General features: G+C 36.8%; 1 protein-coding gene across 1 annotated transcript; it reads left to right on the forward strand.

The window, feature by feature from the left end:
- Positions 1–410: 410 nt before the first annotated feature.
- Positions 411–27296, forward strand: LOC139155883 (zinc finger and BTB domain-containing protein 41-like). The gene is made up of 11 exons (XM_070731229.1): positions 411–538; positions 7400–8604; positions 10603–10810; positions 12460–12529; positions 13559–13706; positions 17662–17791; positions 19269–19363; positions 20151–20258; positions 20596–20701; positions 22079–22167; positions 23979–27296. The coding sequence occupies exons 2-11, from the start codon at positions 7491–7493 to the stop codon at positions 24626–24628; spliced, it is 2718 nt and encodes a 905-aa protein (XP_070587330.1). The 5' UTR covers positions 411–538; positions 7400–7490; the 3' UTR covers positions 24629–27296.
- Positions 27297–27763: the final 467 nt, after the last annotated feature.

The raw sequence follows: 27763 nt of genomic DNA on the forward strand, positions 1-27763 counted from the left end.
TTTGTGTCCAGAATGCGACGGGTCAGTAAATATTTTCCCCGCCCTCTTTTTGACTCGTGCAGTATACAGGTCCTCAATGGAAAATAAATAAATAAAATAAAATATCCCCGCAACCTCCCAACCGGAGCCGGAGGGCGAAGACCAAGCCCTCCCCGCCGATTCGCCACTTTTCGCTTTTCCTCTTGGTCCGCTTCTTTTTGCCATAGAGCCAGAGTCGGAATGACAAACTTGCCCAGCTTCCTGTCAAAAACTCAGTCTGAGTGACGTCAGCCTTTACCCGCACCTATACCCTCTCCCCATCCTTATGGAACCCGGAAGTGATGGCAAAACCTGACGTGGGGGGCTAACGGGACGCGACGATTTGATTTTTTTTTTTTAGGGGGGAGGTGCATTTTTCCCTCCCCCCCTTTTTGTTGGACACAGCTGCCTTTCGGAATCTGGAGGCCGGCCTAGCGACGGCAAATGGGGGAGGAGCGTGCTTTCCGAGAGCGCGCGCCTGGGACCGTTGGTTGCCCCTTTCCTCGGCGAGGGGAGGAAGGTAGGTAAGAGGCTCCTCCCCTCGTTGGAGGCCGGGTGGGTTCAGGGGGTTTCCGAGGGGCGCAGGTTTTTTTACTCTTCGCCATCCCGGTCGGGAGGTGGGGGTGGGGGTGAAGAGTTAAACGACAGTCCGACGTGTCTGAGGCTCGGCTTTAGTATCCTTGCCTTTTCTGGGTGAACCTGACCTGTTAGATCTGATTTAAACCTAGTTAGGATCGCCTTGTTAAAGGCCGGATTATTGTTAGTGGGTGTGGGTGCGTGGAGGAAAAGGGAACATTGTCACTACCTCATTGATAAAGGGAAGGCGCCTGGCCGCGAAGGGCGATTCCTTCTCCCGCCCACCCTGCGACAGAGGCCGTGGAAGAGGCGATGGAGACGGTTTCCCCCCTTGTGGAAGCCCCTTCCCCCATACACACTTACTTCCCTCTCCGTTGTGTTGCATCGGTATGCAGGCTAAACAAAATGTTTTTACGCTTCTGCTGCTTTTCTCCTTGCTCAATCTCTACTAACACAATGGTGCTTCTTAGAGCAGCGGTCCCCAACCTTTTCGATCTCAGGGACCATCGAGGTCAGAATTTTAAATCCCGCGGACCACCAGATTCATAATTTTAAATCCCACGGACCCTAATTCCTAATTTAAGTCCTCCAGGCCACTAATATTAATGTCTTTTGAAAAAAGATAAATACATTTGTAAAATAATGATCAGAAAACTTCCATTTTATTAATATGAAAGGCACTTATTTAACGTAATAAAATTATAAATGCTTATTTAATTACGACAAAATAGTAAATGCTTATTTAATCATAAAATCTTTAAAGGTTGTTTAACTGTTACAAATTATTAAAGATAGTGTAATTACTACAGAATAATTGAAGTTTATTTGATGGTGGCTTGCTGATGTTGATGGGAAAGTCAGTCCCATATTCCAAAGCTGTAGCCCCTTCCTTTCCCTCCCTTTCCTCTCCTCCCTTCCCCTCCCCTCCTCTTCTGGACTGATTTAATTGCACTTGGCCATATCTGGCCAAGGGACCAAGATTTCTCCACAGACCACCAATTTTTTCCCATGGACCACTGGTAATCCACAGACCACAGGTTGGTGACCTGTGTCCTAGAGGACTGATGATAGTTGCACCCGAGTCTGCGGAGAGGGGCGACATACAAATCCAATAAATAAATAAATAAATCTTGCTCCTTGCCCTAATAATGTGGCCATTGGGCCAGTTATTACCCACCAAATGAAAAAGCAAAGGAGCAGTTATGAGATACAGATAATAAGTGTCATGGTATTATAGCAGAATTATGCAAAAATGTATATTGGGTACGTAAATACACTGACTCCATTATAAACTTATGTGTTTTATTTCTTCTTCATGGAACTTGTTTTCTGTTTTCACAAATAATAACTTGACAGCAGAACTATACTTCTCTTCTCAAGTAATAACATATAGACACAGTCCTTGTACTTCATTTAGATCCTATCCTAATCTTAAATATCCCATCTATGAACATTATATATATTCTCTTATGAACTCTTACATTAAGAGAATCCATCTGCTCTCTGATGCCGATTCACCAACAGTCAGCATATGAATGAAAAGAATTCTCCCTTCCAACTGCCAAAACTGACTGTATGCCACTATGCAAATTAGCCCCCATGTAGCATTTTATTCCCCTTTTTCCATGCTGTATGCTAAAATACCCGTGCTGAAATAATTTACCGGTACATTTTTTTTCAAACTAAAACAATATAAATTCATTTCTTATTTCAATTGCAGGGGGAAACATTATTTACATTTTTCTTTATTGCTAGCAAATCCATCAAATTTCTATGTCCTTCATTTGATAATGGCTTTGTAAATACATCAGCTAGCATATTTTCTGTTGGCATGTATTCTAAGACAATTTCTTTCTTTTGATTATATCCCAATGCTACTAGCCTAGATTTATACCTCATTATGTTGCCTTCTCCATTATATTTGCCATTAAACACCCATTTGCAACCAATTGGCTTCTTTTCTTCTGGTAGCTTTACCAATTTCCAAGTTCCATTTTTTCCCAATGAATCAGTTTATTCTGAAGCTGCTTTTTCCATCTACTTGCCTTTTCGTTTGGCATTTTATTTACTTCTTCCCAATTTTGTGGCTCTTTTACTAACATTACTCTAGCACAGTGATGGCGAACCTTTTTTCCTTTGGGTGCGGAAAGAGCGTGCATGTGCGCTATTGCAAATGCCCGACTGCCCACATCCATAATTCAATGCCTGGGGAGGGCAAAAATATCTTGGAGTGGGTCTGTGACTTATTCCTTGTGACATTAAATAATTTTCAAAATTTCTATTTGCAAATTCACTACCATTGTCACTTAATATTGTAGTTATTGTATTTCCAAATTTCCTCTTTGACCACATAACAAAGAATTTGAACCATTTCAGTACCTCTGACTTACTCTCCATTGGCTACACAAAGCAATATCTGGAAAAATCATCAATAATGGTTAAAAAATAAGATTTATCACTAACACTTTTGCAAGATACTGGTCCATGCACATCAATGTGTATAAGTTCCATTACTCTTTTTGACCTTGCATTATGTCTGATAGAAATTGTTTTTCTCTTTGCTTTTTCAGTGTTACAGCAGTTACACACTACATAGTTTCCACATTTTTGTACTTTTAAATTATATTCATCTTTTTCATTTGTCATCGTATTCAAATAACCAAAATTCACATGGCTTAACCTACGGTGCCATTTATGTATGCAATTTGGAACTTTGCATTTTTCTTCATTTAAATTTGCAAAATCCTTTTGCCCTTTCCAAATTCTCCTTCCCCTCAATTACATATGAAGACCCTTCCATCTTACTTGTTACACACACTTTGCCCTTGTGTATTATCTTACATATATTGTTTTCAATATCCTTATTTAGTCTAGACACAGACAATAAATTGCTACTGGAACCCACATAACATTGTTCCACACATTGGTGTCTTGATCTGGATGTTTCAGTGCTGATATCTTCGTCCTTCTGACCGCTGTTTTCTTATCTCCTGTCCATCAGCCATCTCGACCCATCCATCTGACTCTTCTTGCTTTCTAACTGGCAAAAAATTATTTTTATTATAACTCATATGATTTGATGCCCCTGAGCCAGCCACCCAGTGTTGTATTTTGTCCTACTCTCCATCATTTTCTCTGCACATCATCTTCTCAGGTTTCTTCTATAGCTTTGGAAGTTTTATTCATTCTTGGTATTCTGTTTCTCTGAACATTATCCAATAAGATATTTGTCAGACCCACATCTGAAGCATCTTCTTCACCTTTAATGCTTTATCCATATTACTCTCAGCTAATCTGGTGCTTCCACTGTTCTTGATGATCTTGCTCAATAAGATAGCATAAGCTTTCGGGCTCCAATAATAACTTCACTCATACATCATGAACTGTAGTTTTCTCCATTCAATTTGCTGATTACTGACTTTTGTATCATATCCCCAGACATTTTGATAAATCTTCATAGAAAAAAATGCACTTTTAATTCTGTGCCTTTACATGTTCTCCTCATACATAAAAATTCTGGCTACTGCAGTTAACACCACCAACTGCCACAGCCTTCAACTGTCTTTTCCACAACTGTCTTTTCTTTTTATTATTAAACTTTAATGAAGCACAACAAATTATTATGGGTATTTTTGGGGCCCATAACCCATTATGTTGGCTTTCTATGAGATTTATGTTTTTAAGTGATCTTTTTCACTTCACTTAGCAGGGCATTATCATAGCAGAATTGTGCAACAATGTATATTGAGTCCATACAGGGGGTGGACAACAAGATGGAAACATCTTGAAAAATCATCAAAATATCTTTTAATATGGTGTTGGTCCACTTTTTACGGCAAATACAGCCTCAATCCTCCGAGGTATTGATTATACAAATTGTGAATTGTTTCCAAAGGAATTTTAGCCCATTCTTCAGTTAAAGCACCCTCCAGTTCTTTTAGAGACGATGGTGGTGGAAATGGACTTCTTACTTGAATCTCTAAAATCGACCATAAATGCTCAATAATGTTGAGGTCTGGTGATTGTGGTGGCCAGATGAGATGCTGAACTTAATTAGAATGTTCCTCGTGCCATTCTTTAACAATTCTTGCTTTATGGATTGGTGCATTATCATCTTGAAAGATGGCATCCCCCTCTGGAAACAGTTCTTGAACCATAGGATGAATTTGGTCGGCCAAAATTCCTAAATAGTGATGGCTGTTAATTCTTCCATGAAGGGAAATCATTGGCCTGGCAGATTTCCAAGAAATAGCACCCCAGATCATCGCTGAACCCCCACCATGTTTGACGGTTGGGAGAAGGCAGTCTGATGAAATGATTCTTTTGGCTATCTCCAAACATAAACACAGCCAGAGGTCGGAAAAATGGTAAATGATGATTCGCCAGAGAAAATCACATTTTGCCACTGCTCGAGGGACCATTTCTGGTGGTTTCTACACCGCTCTAAATGCTTTGAAATATTTGTCTTTCAGAGCAGAGGTTTTCTAATTGGAGCTCTTCTGTGGAATCCAGATTTGTGAAGCTCCCTTCAAATAGTTTTTGTGGAAACTGGGTTCTGTACGTGTCTATTGAGCTCTGCAGTGATTTTAGGAGCTGTGTTCTTGTGATCCGCTCACAATTCGCTTTAGAGTCTGACGGTCTCTCTCAGACAACTTCAACTTTCGACCAGACCTGTGCTTGGCTGAGGACGTTTTCCCTTCTCTTTCAAAAGCAGTCATTACTTTTGAGACATTACCTCTTGAAACGCCAAACATTCGGGCACTTTCTGTTACATTAGCACCTACCATTCGAGCACCAACAATTTGGCCTCTTTGAAAGTCTGAGAGGTCTGCCATTTTTAGAAGGTCAATTTCCTTAAATTTCTGTAAAAAAAAAATGTAGCTTAAAAAAACATATCAAATAACAGAATTTTAAAAAACCCATTAAAATATGTCAAGTTTTGATTGATTTGAACATGTTCCAACATTATGATGCCAAAAAGTCAAGTGTTTCCAATTTTTTGTCCACCCCATGTAAATACACTGACTCCAATATAAGCTTATACAGTGATCCCTCGATTATCGCGAGGGTTACGTTCCAAGACCTCCCGCGATAATCGATTTTCCACGGTATAGTGGTGCGGAAGTAAAAACACCATCTGCGCATGCGCACCCTTTTTTCCATGGCCGCGCATGCGCAGATGGTGGAGGCGGGGAGCGACGAAAGTGCGGAAGCCGACAGATTGCTTTGAATGTCGGCTGCCCCCGCCCCCCCAGCACCCGCTCGCCCGCCCGCCCTGCCGGCCGCTCGTTCTCTCGCCGCTCTCCCGTTCGCTCGGCCGGCCGCTGCCTGACTGGGGAGGTGGATTCGCCGCCCCCACCAGCCCGATCTCTCTCCGGTGGCTGGGGACGTGGATTCGCCGCCCCCACCAGCCCGATCTCCCTCCGGTGGCTGGTGTTACACACACAAGCCATTCCTCCTTTGGCTGGGGAGAAGAGACCCCACCGGGCGCGAGCTGCTCTGTTATTTGCCGCTCCTCGCCGCCTTCGCCTCGCTTCGCCTCAGCTGCTGCCCGCTGCCTTCATCTTCTCCCCAAACTCCTCCTTCCCCGCCAAAGCAGCCACCGCAGTCGAGCGCGTGAGCGATGCAGGGCAGCCCAATGCCGCCGGGAGGGGAATCCAAGCCGGTGGCTGGGGACGCAGATCCACTGCCCTCGCAGCCCGATCTCCCTCTGTGGGGGGGGGCGACAAACCGACAATCGGGGGCTGTCCGTCCCTGTTGGGTGGTGCAGGGCAGGCACAGGGAGGGAGAGAAAGGAAAGAGAGAGAAAGGGAGGGAGAGAAAATTGAAGAAGGGAGAGAAAGAAAGAGTAAGAGGTAGAAAGGATAGAGAAAAAGGAAGAGAAAGGGAGAGAGAAGTGACTCTTGGTGATGACGTATGACGTCATCAGATGGGAAAAACCGTGGTATAGAAAAAAAAAACGTGGAGTATTTTTTAATTATTATTTTTTGAAAAACCGTGGTATAGCGTTTTGCAAAAATCGAGACCGCGAAAATCGAGGGATCACTGTATATTTTATTTCTTCTTCATGGAACTTGTTTCCTGTTTTCACAAATAACAACTTGACAGCAGAACTATACCTCTCTTCTCAAGTAATAAGGTATATACACAGTCCTTGTACTTCATTTAAATCCTGTCCTAATCTTAAATATTCTATCTATGAACATTATATATATATTCTTTCATGGACTCTAACATTAAGAGAATCCATCTGCTTTCTATGATACAGATTCACTAACAGTCAGCATACGATTGAAAAGAATTCTCCCAACTGCCAAAACCGACTATATACCAGTATGCAAATTAACCGTCACGTAGCATTCTATTCCCCTTTTTCCATGCTGTATGCTAACAATTATCCCCTGCTTTGCTTAAAGACGAGCAAGAGCGATTCAGTAAGAATACACTTTTTTAAAATCTATGTCTCTTTGAGTAACATTACTAGTAGCAACATATGAAAGAGATAATGCAGCTGGAGACAGATCTAAATGCTTTCTGGTACAATATCTTTTCCAGGCTATTTTTCCAATTACTTCTATTCACAAATAAAGGAATAAGTACTACCGTATTTACAATTTGATAACATGCATGTAACTTGAATGTTTTGGTTCAATTCAAAATGAATTTTTGCTTTCTAGAAAGAGGGTGGATGCCAATTTTTAGGACTCACCAAATGTAGAAGTAAATTAACTGATGTTAAAGAAAATGGAATGAATCTAGGTTTTTTTTCATTGGTTTCAAATAAAATTATTTGATCCATTTGCAGGTCATAACTTCAAGTATCATTGAAGCAACTATTTGTTTGGAAACATTTGGCTTATTTATAACAGTTCTGATTTTAACGTGGCACGATTGCAATGAAGAAGAGAAGAAGGCTTAATGTAAATGTAGATGACAAAATACATCTTGATCACCTAAGAGAGCAAACTAATAAGATTCCTATAACAGAGTCTGAGCAGGAAGCTCAAGCTGATTCTGCAGAAGTAGCTATTGCAGACCAACTCATATATTCCAAAGAACTTTCTCTGCTCTCTGATCAAAGAAAGCTTTTAACTTCTTTGCAATACAATAAAAATCTACTTAAATATTTAAATGATGATCGACAGAAGCAGCCGTCTTTTTGTGATCTTCTTATAATTGTTGATGGAAAGAAGTTTAGCTCCCATAAAGTAGTAGTTGCTGTTGGGAGCAGTTACTTTCATGCTTATTTGAGCAAAAACCCAAATACAAATGTTATTACCTTGGATTATGTAACACATTCAGTTTTCCATCATCTGCTTGAGTTTCTTTATACATCACAGTTTTTCTTAAATAAAAATGAAATACCTTTAGTTTTAGAAGCAGCAAAATTTTTAGATATTATTGACGCAGTTAAATTGCTAAATAGTGAAAATGTTTCCATTTCACAATCTGAAGAGAAAACAAAAAACCCGTCTCAGATAGAAAAGACAACTGAACAAACTCCTAAAATTGCCAACAATCATCAATGTACTTTATGCAATCGTAATTTTTGTTACAAGAAGTCATTGGAAAATCATTTGTCCAAAGCCCACAAATCATCTGCATGGGAAAAAGAACATGGACTAAAAATGGTTGAGAAATCAGTGATTTGTACTAGACGATCAGTGCGAAATCGTAAATGCCCAGCCAAGTTTGATCAGAGTGACAATGAAAGTGGCAATGCATCAGATACCAATTTAGATACAATTGATCCTAGTAAGGAGAGCAATGAATTGGAGGACAGTGGAAGTGAATACAACACTGATGGGCAGGAAGAGGACACTTTGGGAGATGATACAGAGTCTGAACAACACAGTGAAAAAGAAGATGGTGGAGAGGTTGATGAACCAGATGGTCCAGCAGGAAATATTTCTGAAGATAATCTTTCTACATGTATTTCACCGATTCTTCAGAACAGCAGCAAAAAATGTTTGCAGTGTCCTAAGTGTGATAAAATATTTGATCGACCAGGTAAATCAGAATATGTTTCATCTTACCTTTGCAGGATGTCTGTGATAGATTTAAAAGCAATCAAAAAAGTCATTTTCAATCTTGGGTTACCATCCAGAGCCAGATTCAATGTATAGAATTGTGATTATTCTTTAGATTTTAAATATATCCATGATTTACTTAACAGGACATACAAAACTTTAGGCATCCTTTGTAAAAATTAATGCTTCACTGAATCCTTAAATCGACAGAAGCTGACACAATATCTCTGTACCATTCAAGGCAACATACAGTACATAATGCTCCTTCCTATTTTACCCAGAGCAACAATCCTGCAGTTAATTGAGCTGAGAAAGATCCAGCTGGCTATTAATTAGATTGCTAGTTGGAAGACATTAGATTTTTGTACAACTTTTCCTGTTTTATAAGAGTCATTTTTCAAATGCTCAGAAAGCTGTTAGAGCTTTCCTAGCTGCTGAAATAAGATGAAATAGTCACAGCCTGGGAAGGTAGGTTATTTAATGACCACATCTGTACAGTTGTCTTGATCTAATTGAGCTATAGGTCTACTAAATGAATCACTTCATTGGGCCTTATTAACAAGTACAATAAAAATGAACTGTAAGGTACCAGTATCTACACTGCTATACTTGTCATACTATCTGCCTGCAATTGCTTTTCAAGAATACTCTACATGCTCTCACACATACACCCAAGTTGCAGGCAAACAGTATTCAGATGAATAATTAATGTTAAATTAGAGAGACCTTGAAAATACAGACACAAAGTCTCCCCCCCCCCTCCTCCGCCTCCACTTCAAATATTTCATCTCCACTCAAATTCTACCTGTGTTGCTTGGGGCCTTCAATTAATGTGGGAACGTGTCTCTATAGTTGTGAAAATATATTAGCATTGTGATATACACTATATATAATACTAAATTCTATGCATTGTAAAACCTAATGTTCATTCAACAGCAAATTAGCTTCACTGGTATATAAACTCAATGCAAGGAAAAATACATATACAGTAGCTCATTTCAAACACTGCAGCAGATTTGCATGTTTGGTACTATTTAATTGTAGAAGTTTTTGGCCATTATACTACTGAATTGTAGAACTTTTTTTACCCCTCACCATTGGTTGTACTAACTGGGATTGTTTGGAGATACAATTCAACAGTATCTGGAGAGCCTACAGATTATTGGCCTGCCCTTTAAATTATTGCTTCTCAATTGGTATGAGGCAACTCTGGTAACTTTATCAATTTATTATTGTATCAATAGAAGTATAGCCATCTAATGGAAAAAAAGGTCTATCCCTGATTTTGGATACCCTTTGCCTAGTATGCAATTTTAGGTATGCAGTTCAATTGAACATTTATTATTTAATTTTTGTAACTGCCCATCTCAATCAATAACAATTCAAAAAATACACTACAATTAAAAATATTTTTGAAAAATACAAAAACATGAAATCATTTGAAGATGCCTTCTATGGCTGCCAAAGCTCATATAATATCAAGTGTAAGCGCCTACGTGAAGACTAACCATCCTGCATTCTATGGATGATCAAACATCTGAACAATTTAAGATAAAAATAAAGTTGCATTGGCTTATCATATTGTAGTATGGGCTTAGAATCTTAGTTTACTTAAAGTTAAGTTAAATCTTAATATAGTTTATTTATTACACAAGTTTATAGAATCATTCAGGTAATTATCTTTGTTAATCCTTAGTTGCTTTGTTCTCCAGGACTATAGGTAAAAGGAATTGATAATGTATAAGATTAAAGTGAGAAAAAGAATCCCAGCCATTTTTTAGCAATTTTTTAACACAAGAACTGTTCCACTGTTAAAGATGAAAATAGTGTGTTTCTACACAACTTACTGTGTATTCCAGGCTTTTATATAAGTCTCCCTTGTATAGATTGATAGCTACTGTTAAATGATACAGTAGAATGGCAGTTATATATTTATCAGCTATTTTTCATTTTGAAATATATATCTTTTATTTTGTAGGAAAATTTGAAAGCCATGCTCGAGTACATACAGGTGAAAAACCTTTTGAATGTGATATTTGCCAGCAGCGTTATTCAACCAAATCTAACTTAACAGTACACAGAAAAAAACACAACAGTGGATTGGAATTTCATAAAAAGGAACACAAATGTTCATATTGTAACAAACTACACGCCACCAAAAAGACCCTCATAAAGCATGTAAAAAGGCAAGTATCATTGAATCATATTGCATTTTGGGTAATAGAATAATCATTTGGTTTCCTTTTATTATAAAATTATATAACATTATGCTGCAATATATTAGATATAAACAATAATTCAGTTAAATTATTGCCTACATGGCAATTTATTTTAAATATGTAGAATGTTAAAAGCATACATAATATACATCAGCCTTTCCCAATCATGCCCTACCTGGAGATGATGAAAATCTAGAGGAGCTCAGGCTGGCTAAAATTGTCCATATTTTAAAAATAATATAGTGTAGTTATCTTGAATCAAATCAAGATACAGTGATCTCCCGATCATTGCGGGGGTTCCGTTCCAGGACCCCCCGCAATGAGCAGGTTTTCGCGAAGTAGCGCTGCGGAAGTAAAAACACCATCTGCGCATGCGCAGATGGTGTTTTTACTTCCCAGCAGCGAGGAGCCGAAGATTGGGGTTTCCCCGCCGCCCACGCCCACATTCGCTCTGGGGTTTATTGTGTGTTTTCTTAATCCCATGTAAGCTTCCTAGAATTGCAGCTGGTAAATTGGGTGGGGATATAATAACAGCAACAAAATAAAATGAATAGAACGTTTTAAAACGTCACCGCCGCCATGTCCCGAAGCCAATCGAACCTGGGTGGCCGGGCGAGCAGCGAGCGAACGGCGGGTGGCCGGGCGAAGGGCGGGCTCGCGGCTCGCCCGGCCACCCGGGTTCGTTTGGCTTCAGGACATGCCGGCGGCGACGTTTTAAAACAGCCGCGCGGCTTCCCAACTGAGTCCCGAAGTTCGCCTTTGACTTCGGGACTCAGTTGGTAAACCGCGCGGCTGTTTTAAAACGTCACCGTCGGCATGTCCCGAAGCCAAACGAACCCGGGTGGCCGGGCGAGCAGCGAGCGAACGGCGGGTGGCCGGGCAAAGGGCGGGCGAACGGCGGGTGGCCGGGCAAACGGCGGGCGAACGGCGGGCGAACGGCGGGTGGCCGGGCAAACGGCGGGCGACCCGGGCAAACGGCGGGCGAACGGCGGGTGGCCGGGCGAAGGGCGGGCGAGCGGCGAACGGGGGAAGACCCAGGGAAGCCGCCCAGCAGCTGATCTGCCCGGCGCCATCTACGCATGCGTGCCCATAGAAAAAAAGGGTTCGCATGCGCAGATGGTGTTTTTACTTCCGGGTTCAAAAATCGCCATATAGCCGTTTCGCAATCATCGGGAGCGCAATACCCGGGGGATCACTGTATATGCTCTCCACCAAAAAGTACACATGTGAAGTAAGATATCAGTATGTTCAGTAGTATTAAGTATTCTTTTTAATGTATGTCCTGCTGTTCTATTTGGTGATATTGAAAGATGATTTAAGTAAATTGGGGCAAAAAGTGCTTAAAGATGACTTTAATGACATTTTAAAAAACAGTTAAAATTGGTGCTGATGTCAAATTATAAATTTCAGTTTGTGTTATATACATAACTGTTCAAATATGAATATAGATTAAGAAATTTCAATTATTTTGCTTTCTTTATATGCAGTACAGAATAATATTTCTTTTTAATGATTATACAATTAGGCCCGCAAGCAGTAACAAAATGCAAACTAGTGATTTGCTTATTGTGTTATATTTATTAAATAAATAATATCTTAGTAGATTTCCTTCTCAGATTTCATCCTGAAAATGTACAAGAGTTTCTGTCTACCAGAAAGAAAAAAAGTGAAGGATGGAAATGTGAGGTAAGTATGATTTTGGTTTCACTGAAATTATTTGATACTTCTGAATTTTTTTTAAAAAATCACTCACTAAATCAGAGATTGTGCATTTATTTACTGAAGTTCTTGAATTTGTTGTTTTAATTGCTACTTAGAATTATGGTAAATTGTTTTAGAATGTTCGTCAAGAAAGTAGGAAAGGAATTTTTGAAATTCCAGAACATGGAGAAAAGCTTTGCTCCATGCTCTTGGTTATGCTGCTACTTTTATGCTGTGAGAGTAATATGCGGATGTTGTTTGAGTACATTGACCTGATAACTAATAAGTGCCTAAAATAAGTTATGCTAAAGTTACTAAATCATAATGTTATCAGAAAAAAGGGAAAACTTACATTTCATTATGTGCTTTAGTGTGTAATTAGTGCATTGTGCAATTGGGTTTAGGATAATAAAAATAAAAAGTACCATAATATGACTTTGTGGCTTATTGATGCATGATCTTTTATGGTAGGTGGTTTAATAAAGTAATTTTAGTGGAGAAAATAGTATGTAGCAATCCACACTGAGTAAATCACTGTGTAGGCTAAAATAATGATAAAAGTTCAAATTAACAAAAGAAACAGAGAAACAAATAGTCATAACTATGCAAATGCATAGTACAGTTATTTCCAGAAAGCTACCATATGTATTCACATGTACACCTATCAGTAGATAAGACAACCCTCAAATTTTTAACAAAAAGATAATAAAAAATGCATTATCGATGAATAAGCCAATCCACATTTGTCATTGTATTGTAATTAATCAATTTATTTACAGATAGATTCATGTGAGTAATTGGTAAAGCTAATTTTTTGGTACATTTTGGCACCTAAAATCTTCAGCTTATTTGTAAATGTAAATTTATAATTTATATAATATAATTTATTTATAATTCATTCCTTTGAGTGATAAGATTGTGTTTGTGTATGTATTCTCACAGATAACTTGACTCTCTTCAGGAAGCTCAAAGTTGTGTATTTTACTTAATCATTGCATAATGTTGTTGCTACAGATTTGCAATAAGTCTTTCACACGAAGACCTCACTTGGAAGAACACAGAATTCTTCACACTCAGAATAAGCCTTTCAAATGTACCTATTGTGAAGAGCATTTTAAATCCCGTTTTACGAGATTGAAACACCAGGAAAAGTTCCATTTAGGTAAGAAAATATTAAATGCGTATATTCTTTAAATTAATTAGCTGAATTGAATTCTGTATACCAGATTTCTGAATCTCTATTCTTTAAACTGCTTGAAGGTAAGGTTCAATTTTTAGACAAATTAATTAAACAAATCCTTATTTAGAGGCTGTTTAGAAAAACCCCCACAATTTTCAGTTAATCTAGCTATAGTTAGATAATTATAGTACAATAGAACCTCTGGTCACGAACATTTCTGACCATACCAAATTTGGTGACAACCAAAAATTTCGCAAAATTTTTATATCTGGTCACAAACAAATATTTGGATAGTGATCAAACACAGCCATGGCGATTTCCCCAGCCTCAACGATTTCTCCTTCCAACCTTTTTTTTGCACACACATGTGCAGTCAATCTCGCTTCCAGTCACAATCAAATTGGGTTGCGACCAAACTCATGGAATGAATTACGATCGTGACCAGAGGTTCCGATGTATATATTGTGCAGTTCACAGGGTATTTTCCGCCTCCTTCACTTCAGCCTATCTATTTGATTTCACAATTTCATTCTGAAGTTTATGGAAGGCTACTTTTCCATTAACCTGACCAATTACTTGATTTTTAACACTAGTTTAAAATTACAAAAACTGTTTCTCAATGAATTCTGAAAAATGCAAAAATAATAAAAGCCCAACAACAGAAGAGAGGTGGGGTCTTGTGATTCGCCAGTGGCCTGTGCAGCTGGCAGCAGAGTTGGACAGCGAGGAAGCTGGGGAGGCGTATGGACCATGCCTGGAATCTAGAGAAGGCTTATTGCCACAGGTAGGATTCAGCCAGGGCCTTCAAAATCTCCAGAGGCTGACAAGAGTGAAGAAGAAGAACAGGAGGAGCCTGTTCTCAATGCGTACATGCGCGGAGCTGCCAAAAGGCAGGAATGGTTCCAGAGAACAGCTACTCGGGAGTAAGGCTTGAGGATAATTGGCTATTCCCATAGCCTATGTAAGTGATGAAAATGAATGAGGAATTTGCAGGAAGCAACTTAATTCATTTCTAGTCCTTGTCTTGGAATTCAAGCCTCTGTTTTGCTCCTGTTTGAAATAATCAAGTTTGCCTGCAAATTGTTTCTGGGATGTTTGCCAAAGAAGAGCAAAGTTCATGTGGGTTATCTGCTGTTATCAAATTGTGTTCTTTTGCTTGGACTATTGCAGACTGTTATTCCATTGCACAGAAAAGACTTGTTTATCCTTTATTTTGAATTTAGAATAACTGCTAAGAAAGACAGATAGCAGCAGTTACTATTAAAAAAAAGCTTTATAAGGATGTTGTATGTGTTGTGGTCTGTTATCAGGAAGCTGGGCCAGAACATGGGAAAGTTATCAGGATCACTCCCTGTTTGTTTTGTTTTTTAAATGTAATAATTTTGTGAGCTACTAAACCTTTGGACATACAGTGGTACCTCTACTTACGAACTTAATTCGTTCCATGACCAGGTTCTTAAATAGAAATGTTTGTAAGAAGAAGACATTTTTCCCATAGGAATCAAATGTAAAAGCAAATAATGCATGTGATTGGGGAAACCACAGGGAGGGTGGAGGCCCTGTTTCCTCCTAGGAGATTCCTAGAGAGGCCCCATGGAAGCTTCTCCCCGCCTTTTCCAGCCCTGTTTCTTCCCAGGAGATTCGTAGAGAGGCCCCACAGAGGCTTCTTCCTGCTTTTTCTGATCACAGTTTCGGAGGCTCAAGTTTTTAAAGTGGAAAATGGTTCTTGAGAAGAGGTAAAAAAATCTTGAACACCTGGTTTTTATCTAGAAAAGTTCATAAGTAGAGGTGTTCTTAGGTAGAGGTACCACTATATTGTTTTCCCAGTTTTCTTGGAAACAGTAAACTTTTAGACTTCGAACAGAAATGATTTAAAATTTTCTCCTAAATCATTTTCTTTATTGCTAAGAACTAAAGTAACATATGAAACATTGACCGGTTTATATTTCATTATTTGTTTAGTCGCATGTAACAAACTTATGCATTTACTGAATAATCAGGCAAGTAAAAGAACATTGATTTTTTTTTTGCGGGGGGGGGGGGTCAATTTTGTCATTAAAATCTATTAGGAAAAAAATTGCTGCAATTCTATTTAATGCATTAGTACAACTATATTACACTTGAAATAGAGAGATTAGGTGATATTTATTTTTTGAAGTATATCTCAAAATAAAAATATAATAGAGAAGGACTTAGAGTTCTTGGGTTTCTACAATACATGTAACATAGAAGATATAACTACACTTCCTAACATTTTTCTCTCTCCTTGTTTTTGGAAGTTGTGAAAATTTTAAAAGCTGTGCTTGTGATGTTGACATGAAACAATAGATTTGCTTGGATATGTAGGCTATAGAAGAGAGGATAACCATTCCAGTGTTTCAATTTTTTTTAAAAAATAAATGAATTTTATAAAGATAAATCATGGCTTTCCTTTTTAAGAGCCCTCTTCAATCGGCTTTTTTCCCCCTGCAAGTCGCTATTACTAATTTAGTACATTTTGAAGAAAATTGTTCATTTAATAAACGTCTTTTAAAACAATTGCTTTCTCCTATCCAAGAACACTTCAAGAGGCAGTGAGGCTGTTTTTGCTCATAATGCTAAATGATTATTTCAGTCATACAATGAAATTTTAAAAGCCTTGAGTCACTATTGATAGTTATGGCACCTTAATTTAATGTTATACCAAGTTATCCATAAAAATGTAATATCAATGTGTTTGTATTTCAGTTTTACAAAAAGAAGAGAATGCAAAAAAATACAAAGCTGTACAAAATATCTTCCTTTTTGGTAGTTAAGTTTTGGTAAACTTAATTTATTGTGTCAGAATTACCAGTTGCAACTTCTGGGAAAGAAATGATGGAGGGTTTAAAAATGGAAGAGGAAGACATAGTAATAGATTGGCTACCATATTACCAAATTCAAAGTAGATACAAAAAGGACTTGGTGAAATCCGGAATATGTAAAAAAGAAAATGAAATAGATAAAATATGGACAGGATCCGATAAAAAATTTATAACCAAAATGTATACCTATCTACTAAATCATGAAAACATTGAAGAAATAGTCAAACCTAATATGATAGCTTAGATTACTAACTTTGGCTACGCAATTCAGATAGAAGACTGGGAAAAACTATGGTCAGTTAACTATAAAATGACTTTGTCAACACCATACAAAGAAAATCATTTACAAAATGTTCTTCCGATGGCATTATGCACCAGCGCGCCTAGCCAAAATGAATGTTAATATTAGTAACAAATGTTGGAAGTGTAAAAAAGAGGTGGGAACATACTACCACATATGGTGGCAATGTAAGGAGGCAAAAAAATTCTGGATCCGAATTCAGAAATGGATGGAAGAAATTCTGGGCTATATACTTGAGATAAAACCGGAAATGTATTTATTAGGCATAATCAGAGGTAATCATAGCAAAGAAAATTATTACCTAATAAATCACTTACTTACTGCTGCAAGATTAGCATATGCACAAGTTTGGAAACAAGAAAAGGCTCCAAACAAAGAAATGGTGATTTAAAAAATATTAGACTGCGCCAAATTTAGCAAATTAACATATGAGATACAAAACCAACAAAATAAGGACTATTACAAAGTGTGGGAAAAAATATACAACTGGGTGGAAGTTAAGAAAAATATATAGCAAATAGAATTGTAAAAAATAAATCTTGTAAATATATAAATTGTAGATGTTCAATGTTGTATTGTATGATGTCTAAATGTTTGTATGTCAAACAAAATAAAAATAAATATTAAAAAATAAAAAATAAAAATGGAAGATTAATATGCTTGTGGTTAAGTTTTTCAAAATGAAGAGAGTTATTTTGTTCTGTTTTGTATTTTTGTGTTCCAAAATATGTGTTTATTCAAATCACGTGCTCAACTTGCATAAATGTAAAATTGAATCCCTGTGTCTTTTTAGGACCTTTTCCATGTGATATTTGTGGTCGTCAGTTTAATGACACTGGAAATCTGAAGCGCCATATTGAATGCACTCATGGAGGAAAGAGAAAATGGACTTGCTTTATTTGTGGAAAATCAGTTAGAGAAAGGTATGCTTAATACAAATGCTGTGTTTTAGTAAACAGAAAGTAGATCCATAAATTCGCTAATACAGTATTTTTAAAAATATTGTAAAAGCAGTTGAACAATATAATTGTATAGTGGAGAACTGCTGTTGATGCTAATCAGCACTTATATGTTTCTCAGAATATTCCATTCCATTTACTTCCCAAGTCTTTACTCATCAGTCAGCATTTGTATCTACTAAGCCAAGGAAAACCATTGAATGTTAAGTTTTCAGGTGTATGTTTTTATTCGATGTACATACCTTGTTTATCAATGAATAAACCTATGATCCTCACAATACCCTTTGAGATAGATTGGGCTAAAAAAGAGAGACTGTCTAAAATCATCCAGCCAGTTTCTGTGCCTAAGGAAAGTCCAGCACTTACTGCACCAAACTGGCTCTCCATTTTTATATCAGTGACATTTTGGGGTTAGAAGGTTTTTTGCTGTTTAGGTTAGATAAAGTCAGTGTTGTACAGCACTTTGAATTAAAACAGAAAGACTGCTTTGGGGGTTTAGGAAATCATTAATACGTCAGCAACCACTTTGGGGATTATACAGCTGCAGAATGATCCTCAAGAAAGATGCATTTTAATTTGGGAAGTACTATCCTTTTCTTTTTTATACCAAAAGCTTTGCCCACTTAATAAAGATAGGCATTCGAGATTTAACCATTTGTACATATTAAGAAAGGCTACGTATTAAGAAACAACCCAAATAAAGACTGGGCAGATCAGCAGGGGCTTGATTCTTGGTAGTGGTAGACAAGAATATGGACAGGCATAGGAATATCCTTTGATCAATATGTTAAATGGACTTTTTCAAATTCTTCCTTTCCTTTTTGTCAGGCATTTTATCTGCTATCGACATACTTAGTTTATTTTATATGCTGTATATTTACATATTCAATTATATAGCATAGCAGAATTCTAAATTTTGTCACTCCATGTGACTTAAAATGATAAATAGGTTTGTGTTCCCCCATACGGCTATGAATATCAACAGTGTTTTATTAGGAATGATTGAATAACAACAGTTTAATTTTCAAAATTAAAATGTAATATATACACCAAATAAAATGATAGAATCTAATAACTTTTAAAAAGAACAATAAAAATACTTATCTTTAGTAACGCATACACTTCTATAGAGACCCCAAAGACCGTGGATGTACAGTACATGGTGTCCCAAAGTATTGCACTAATATTTTTTAAATGTCCTGAGTACTACATGCTATGCTGGGAGTAATGCCAGAAAAAAGCCAAACCCAGCTGTCAGTGATCATTGGGAATGGATTGCCAGTATCTGGTAACAGTTTGTCCATTATCAATAGATGTCAGTTACACTTTGCAGAAAATTGGACTATGGGCATTTTAAATGCATTACAATGAAATGTATTATTGTATTATTGCAATTTGGGGGGTGGGGATCCTCTTTATATCTAAAATTTCTTCCTTACAGAACAACTTTAAAAGAGCATTTGAGAATTCACAGTGGAGAAAAACCACATCTATGTAGCATTTGTGGACAGAGTTTTCGTCATGGAAGCTCCTATAGGTAATTATATTATTATTATTATTATTATTATTATTATTATTATTATTATTATTAAATTTATTTATTTATTTATTTATTAACTTGTATGCCGCCCAACTCCCGGAGAACTCTGGGCGGGTCACAACAAAGATAAAAACAACGTAAATATCAAAATCATCTAAAACATCTATTAAAAACAAATACATCATTCATTTCTGGCTAATACATCCTATACTGTTATACTGCAATCAGTTATACTCTTAAATGACTTTATTATAGTATTTATAGGTAGTTAGTCATGAAATAGTAGAATTAAAAATTCCTTATGAATTACTATAATAAGAGAAATTCATGTGGAAGTTATTTTTAGATGTTAGCAAAAAATGGACTATTGATAAGCAATCCTTACCAATGTTTGCTCATCTGAATTATCATATTTCCAAATAGATGGGTACAAAATTTAAATACAATTTTTACCTATCTGCTTGGAAATAAGACTACTAGATTCCATGACCCATTTTCTTCCAAAATTCAAAACTATTTGGACTTAATAAAATTAGTGGCAGCACACAGTATCTATCCAGTGTCTAGTATATATAGCATCTACTATATACTAGAAATAGTATAGCAATCTCTCAGAGTAGATTATATTATTATTGGATTATATTAATTTAGATTTTCAGATTTAAGTTACACTTAATATAAGTTATGTAATGTTAGTGTCAGTTATACTAATTTAGATTTTCAAATTTGAATATCATGGTACATTACGCATGCAGATGCTAATCTTGTATTCCTGTTAATACTGGCTTCATCTACGAGTCCATCATGATGATAAGAGATATGAATGTGAAGAATGTGGAAAAGCATTTATTCGCCATGATCACCTTACAAAACACAAAAAGATACATTCAGGTAAGGATTGGCATTGACATTACCTTTTTCAATTTGATAAATCCTACTTTTTCTCCCTGTCCCAGGCTTGGTGACACATATATTACCACGTACTAATGAGCCTTGGACACTGATCCCTAATTTATTTATTTTATTTATCTCCTTCCTTTATTTTATATAGCTCAAAGTGTCCTACATAATATTCCCTTCTCTTATTTTCTCCACAATAACCCTGTAGGTGGCTTGGACTGACAGAAAGTGAATGGGCCCCAAATCAGAAATAGTTGGATGCCTCTGGAATTTTTTTGGCTGGAAGTTTTATTAAATTAATTCAGAATATATCACTGTTTCATCTTAGGAGAGAAAGCCCATCAGTGTGAGGAATGTGGAAAATGCTTTGGCCGAAGAGATCATCTCACTGTTCATTATAAAAGTGTTCATCTAGGAGAAAAAGTGTGGCAAAAGTAAGTTTAATTTAATATTGAAATATATTCAATATTGATATATTGTTGTAACATATCCAACATCTGAGGATATGTTAGATTGATTTGTATATACCAAATAGAACCAGGGTCAGGTTCTGTTTAAATCAGGATTTAATTGAACCAAAAATAGTCTTTCTTAATTGAACCAAAAATAGTCTTTTTACCCCTTGAAAACTAATGTTGAAGAAATATAGTGTATTATGGTACGATAAGATACAATTTTCAATTATTATAAACAGTATGAAAATATGATTTAGATAACAAATATAAAGCAAAATCTCCGAGTCTTCAAGAGGGGCAGCATACAAATCCAATAAACAAACAAATAAATAAATAAATATAAAATAAAATAAATATTCATACCTACAGGTGGGACATATCAACTCAGGGAAAATATCATTGGAGAAAAGATTTCAATAATACATGACACCTGTTTCTTGATATCCAAAACAGTGAGAAACAAACATAGAAGATACTATAGATCTAAATGCCTTATCTAATTTTATATTTTATTGGGTGTGTATCAAGCAGTTGAAAGGGAGATGAAATCGAAAAACAAGGAAAATAAGATGTAGAAAATGTGCTTCAATATTTAATTGATTATAACTCTTATTCTGTTCGGATAGATAGCCTTCGAGCCGTAAGTTTTTAAACTAGCATAGAGTAGCTGGATTTTGCAATAATCTTTACCCTTGTACTGGAGAATATGAATGTTTACATTACAAACCTATATATGGCTAACAGAATAACAGAGTTGGAGGGGACCTTGGAGATCTTCTAATCCAGCCCCCTGTTCAAGCAGGAAACCTTATATCATTTCAGAAAAATGAAAAATATAAAATATAACATAGTGGTTTACTCCTACGCATTATATAGTACATAGAATCAGAACATCATTAAGGATCTTTTTCTTTCTTTAAAATGTCCCTTTTACAAGAGACAGAACCAGTGGTACACTAGTAAATGTTTAAGGACACGTTTTGCCAGCTTCATTGCTGCTACCATGCTACTAGCCATCGAAATTTGATTAATACATGTGACTCAGCTCTCCCTTCAAGTTGACTCACAAATTTGCCCCAAAATATTGTGATTCCAGCCCCATTACTGGATAGAACTGAATTTCTTGATGGATTATACATTTATTTGTGTTAATACTTCATGTGAAAGTATTGAAATTGGCCACAAGCAAACAATTAAATGCACATATATTTCTAGAAGAACCATTTAAAATGAGGGTTGGGGTGGGGAATGAGAATAAATATGTAATAGTAATTTAGTTTAGGTAATCTTGAAAACGTTTCTTGGCAAAAAATAAATAAATTATAATATATTTTATTAACTTGCTTTTCTTCAAAGGTACAAAGCAACATTTCATCAATGTGAAGTCTGCAAGAAAGTTTTTAAGGGGAAATCAAGTTTAGAAATGCATTTTAGGACACATTCAGGTAAACAATCAGACTAGTCTAAAAATCCAGTTTGGGATCTTTTCTGTTTTTAAAAACTTGCTTGCAGCAGAAGGGAATGCTTGCATTTTTTTTTTTTCATTTCCTCTATTTTGGGCAGTGAAAATAATTAATCCAGAACATTTTGAGCATTATTCTTATTTTTATTCTAATTTTCACAGTTTAGCAGTTTGCTAAGGACTCTCTTGGATTCTTAATCTATCCCAATTCCCTTCCTTGCTTTATGCTATATCCCATGTTGTTGAACTCTCCAAGGTTCCCCACATAACTAAATATTTTCCCCAATCCAATGCTTTCATTAAAGAATGTTGTCAAAATATTTTAAAATATGTTTTTTTGGCCAATCTACCTATCAGCTGTGGCGAGGGGGGCGTTCGCTCATGTTCGCCTGGTGCACCAGTTGTGACCCTATTTGGACCGGGAGTCACTGCTCACAGTCACTCATGTCCTCATCACCTCGAGGCTCGACTACTGTAACGCTCTCTACATGGGGCTACCTTTGAAAAGTGTTCGGAAACTTCAGATCGTGCAGAATGCAGCTGCGAGAGCAATCATGGGCTTTTCCAAATATGCCCATGTTACACCAACACTCCGCAGTCTGTATTGGTTGCCAATCAGTTTCCGGTCACAATTCAAAGTGTTGGTTATGACCTATAAAGCCCTTCATGGCACCGGACCAGATTATCTCAGGGACCGCCTTCTGCTGCATCCCAGCGACCAATTAGGTCCCACAGAGTGGGTCTTCTCCGGGTCCCATCAACTAAACAATGCCTCTTGGCGGGACCCAGGGGAAGAGCCTTCTCTGTGGCGGCCCCGGCCCTCTGGAACCAACTCCCCCCAGAGATTAGAATTGCCCCCACCCTCCTTGCCTTTCGTACGCTACTTAAAACCCACCTCTGCCGCCAGGCATGGGGGAATTGAGATGCCCTTTCCCCCTTGGCCATAACAATTTTATGCATGGTATGTTTGTATGTATGTTTGGTTTTTATTATAATGGGTTTTTAATTGTTTTTAGTATTGGATTATTATTATATGCTGTCTTATTATTGCTGTTAGCCGCCCCGAGTCTCCGGAGAGGGACGGCATACAAATCCAATAAATAAATAAATAAATAAGTTGAGTGGCTGATAGTATTCAGCATGGATTTCTACCCCCTATGTCATCACTAAGACAAAAAGCTATTTTGACTTCCCATTAATAACTTTAAAATTATGCAAGACACAAAACAGTCAAACATAGTTTCCAAAACATCAGCAAAACTAATGAACTGTGTGATTATTGAGGTGTGAATTTTAAAGTTATTTTTTTATTCGAACTTTTTTTGGAGTGGGGGGGAATCCTCTTGAAGCAAAACTACAAATTAAGACCTCACTCCCCCTTCCAATCTTCCCATACCCTACAATGTTTTCTGTTAACCTAACTAGTTCAGCACATTTTTGATCCAAGGCTGGCAATTGGCATGAATCAGCTCATCTGAATTTATTGTAAATCACAGAGTATCAATTATTGGTGTTGTATATCAGTTTTGCATATCCTGATGCTTGTTTCTAACCTGAAACAAATGGAAGGTTTTCTGTATTCTTAAAATTAATTATATATATATATATATTTTAAAAATGAAATGATAGTAAACATCAGTAACTTTTGTGATTTTTCTCAAGCATGTGTCAGATGTTCTGCATTCTATAGAAATAAATTGAAACAATACTTTGCTATTTAACAAAGATTAAATAAGTAGATAGGATATAAAAGACAGCATATTTATTCTGTTAATATTGGTTTTTCTAATGCAGGTGAGAAACCATACAAATGCCAAATTTGTAATCAGTCCTTCAGAATTAAGAAGACATTAACTAAACACATGGTTATTCATTCAGATGCTCGCCCTTTCAATTGTCAATACTGCAATTCAACATTTAAACGAAAGGATAAACTAAAATACCACACTGATCACGTACATGGAGTGAAGTCTGCAGAAGAACTGCAAAACTCGTCAGATGAAAAAATTGTGTCATTACCAGCTCAGTACACATCAGATGATAAGGCTTTTCAGGGTGATTCTAAACCATTTGTGGATCAGAACACAACCTACCAAGTGGATACCAAGGCAATGCTACAGAATGTACCATCAGACACATGTGCGCCAGTGACACTGATATCTGTTCGAATGCATGAAACTCAGTCTGATCTTGTACAACAGCCGCCTCCTGTTACATCTTCAGCTCATTCAATTCTTCCTTCACAAGCCCCTCCAACAGATTATCAGCAAACAACAGATCTGGAATTTCTTGAAAAATATACTCTTACTCCACAACCAGCAAATATAGTTCATCCAGTTAAACCTGAACAAATATTGGATCCTAGAGAACAAACCTATCTTGGAACGTTACTAGGTCTTGATTCAGCTCCTTCTGTACAGAACATTTCAAATAATGAACATTAATGATCATGTCTATGAAATGTGATATTTCATTAGTCTTGAGCTCTTAGCCATTTTGAAGGCTAACAGTATTATATAAGCTGTTGTCTATTTTATTAAATGAATGGGGTATTATGATGGAAAAGGTGTGTGTGTGTGTGTGTGTGTGTGTGTGTGTATGGAGAGAGGGAGAAGAGAGAGAGGGAGAAAAGGGAAATGAAACGTAGAGAATAGAGATTGTGACATGTGTCTCCTTGTCAGGGATCTTAGCATTCTTCTGCATGACGGAAGACAAAAAATACTATATACATGAAAGTAATTATACAAACTGTACTTAGCTAATTTAGACTTTAATATCAGTTCATTTTTTGTTTAATCACTAAATGGCGACCAAGTTCCATTATCACAGACTTAAAAGAGCCACATTTTTATTCAGATTTGGTCAAAAATGTTAAAAAAGAAGCAGTTGAATGAACAGTAGAAAAGTGCTACAATTATCTAAGATCAAAAACACTTATTCTAAATCATTTTAAGGCATGCACAACCATTGTAAAGAAAATTATTTATAAATTTATCTAATGTATTTTTTTCTGACTGCAATACAGTGGGGGGGAAAGTATTTAGTCAGACACCAATTGTGTAAGTTATCCCACTTAAAAAGATGATAGAGGCCTGTAATTGACATCGTAGGTAGACCTCAACCATGAGAGACAACATGAGAAAACACATCCAGAAAATCACATTATCTGATTTTTAACTAATTTCTTTGCAAATTATGGTGGAAAATAAGTATTTGGTCACCTACAAACAAGCAAGATTTCTGGCTCTCACAGACCTGTAACTTCTTTAAGAGGTTCCTCTGTCCTCCACTCATTACCTGTAGTAATGGCACCTGTTTGAACTTGTTATCAGTATAAAAGACACCTGTCCAGAACCTCAAACCATCACACTCCACATTCCACTATGGTGAAGACCAAAGAGCTGCCGAAGGACACCAGAAACAAAATTGTAGCCCTGCACCAGGCTGGGAAGACAGAACCTGCAATAGGCAAGCAACTTGGTGTGAAGAAATCAACTCTGGGAGCAATAATTAGAAAATGGAAGACATACAAGACCACTGATAATCTCCCTTGATCTGGGACTACACGCAAGATCTCATTCTGTTGGGTCAAAATGATCACAAGAACAGTGAGCAAAAATCCCAGACCCACGTGGGGGAACCTAGTGAATGACCTGCAGAGAGCTGGGACTAACGTAGCAAAGGCTACCATCAGTAACACACTACACCGCCAGGGACTCAAGATTCTATAGTGCCAGACATACCCTCCTGCTTAAGTCAGTATACGTCCTGACCCGTCTGAAGTTTGCTAGAGAGCATTTGGATGATCCAAAAGAGTATTGGGAGAATGTCATATGGTCAGATGAAACCAAAGTAGAACTGTTTGGTAGAAACACAACTCGTCATGTTTGGAGGAGGAAGAATGCTGAGCTGCATCCAAAGAACATCATACTTACTGTGAAGCATGGGGGTGGCAACATCATGTTTTGGGGCTGTTTTTCTGCAAAGGGACCAGGACAACTGATCTGTGTACATGAAAGAATAATTGGGGCCATGTATTGTGAGATTTTGAGTGCAAACCACCTTCCATCAGCAAGGGCACTGAAGATGAAACGTGGCTGGATCTTTCAGCATGACAATGATCCCAAATACACTGCCAGGGCAACAAAGGAGTGGTTTCGTAAGAAGCATTTTAAGGTCCTGGAGTGGCCTAGCCAGTCTCCAGATCTCAACCTTATAAAAAACTTTTGGAGGGAGTTGAACGTCCATGTTGCCCAGCGACAGCCCCAAAACATCACTGCTCTTGAGAAGATCTGCATTGATGAATGGGCCAACATACCAGCAACAGTGTGTGTCAACCCTGTGAGAACTTACAGAAAATGTTTGACCTCTGTCATTGCCAACAAAGGGTATATAACAAAGTATTCAGATGAACTTTTGTTATTGACCAAATACTTATTTTCCACCATAATTTGCAAATAAATTTGTTAAAAATCAGACAATTTGATTTTTTGGATGTGTTTTCTCATGTTGTCTCTCATTGTTGAGGTCTACCTATGATGTCAATTACAGGTCTCTCTCATCTTTTTAAGTGAGAGAATTTGCACAATAATTTTCCCCCACTGTATATACTATTCTGTGTGTATGTGGGTGTACAGAGAGACCAAAAGAGTGTTAATATTCCATTCATTACATGAAGAAAGCTACAGTGCAAAAAATTTATAACATAGTTGGCCTTTATGGTGTCTGTTTGCTACAACAAACTAAACCAAGTGTTCTACTGAAAATTCTCTTTAACAATTGAAAAGTTAATGTATCAATATTTTCTTTGACTTCAGTTATTTTACAGGTGTTTAGCATGAAAAATTATTGTTGCCATTTTAATGCAGTGGTTTATCTTTCAAAATCATGTATTTTTCTTAAAAATTGTAATTTTTTAAAAATAGATTTAAACAATTATGGATTAACGTCCCCTCCCATGTGTTTCCACTATGCACATATCTCATTTTATATGTTATAAAAAGCTTTACAGTTAAAACTATATATGCCTTTCTTTTGATTGTCACAATTTTTAAACCATTTCTTTTTCAATATCAGCCTAAATAAATCAAGGCAGCAATACTGCTTCCTAGACAAGTGTCATTGTTGGAGTCATTGCTATTAGCAATCTAAAATGCATCCAGGAATCAACCTTGTAAGCCTGGGTTTTGTTTATGGCTTCCTTAATCTTTCTTTTTTATGAAGAGTTTTTGGGAATAATAATAATAACAACTACTACTACTACTACTACTATTATTATTATTATTATTTAAATATAATTTGTTTTAAATCCTGCACAAATGAAGTCTTGTGGAACTGAAATACCAATTTCAATTGCTTTTATTATAAAAAAGGAAAGGAATTTCGTTGTGCATAAAGAAAAAAATACATGTAATTAAAAACTAAACATAAAATAATACTGTTAGTGTTTAAATCAGGTCTATATAGAGTAGAATCTTTTACCTATTGCAATCTATTACTATCTGCATACAAGGATTTAATATGAAGATTATTTCCAAACTTTGTTGCAAGACATATTTTAAAAATAATAAATTTTCAAC

Source organism: Erythrolamprus reginae, unplaced genomic scaffold (genome assembly GCF_031021105.1).
Source record: "Erythrolamprus reginae isolate rEryReg1 unplaced genomic scaffold, rEryReg1.hap1 H_8, whole genome shotgun sequence".
NCBI lineage: Eukaryota > Metazoa > Chordata > Lepidosauria > Squamata > Dipsadidae > Erythrolamprus > Erythrolamprus reginae.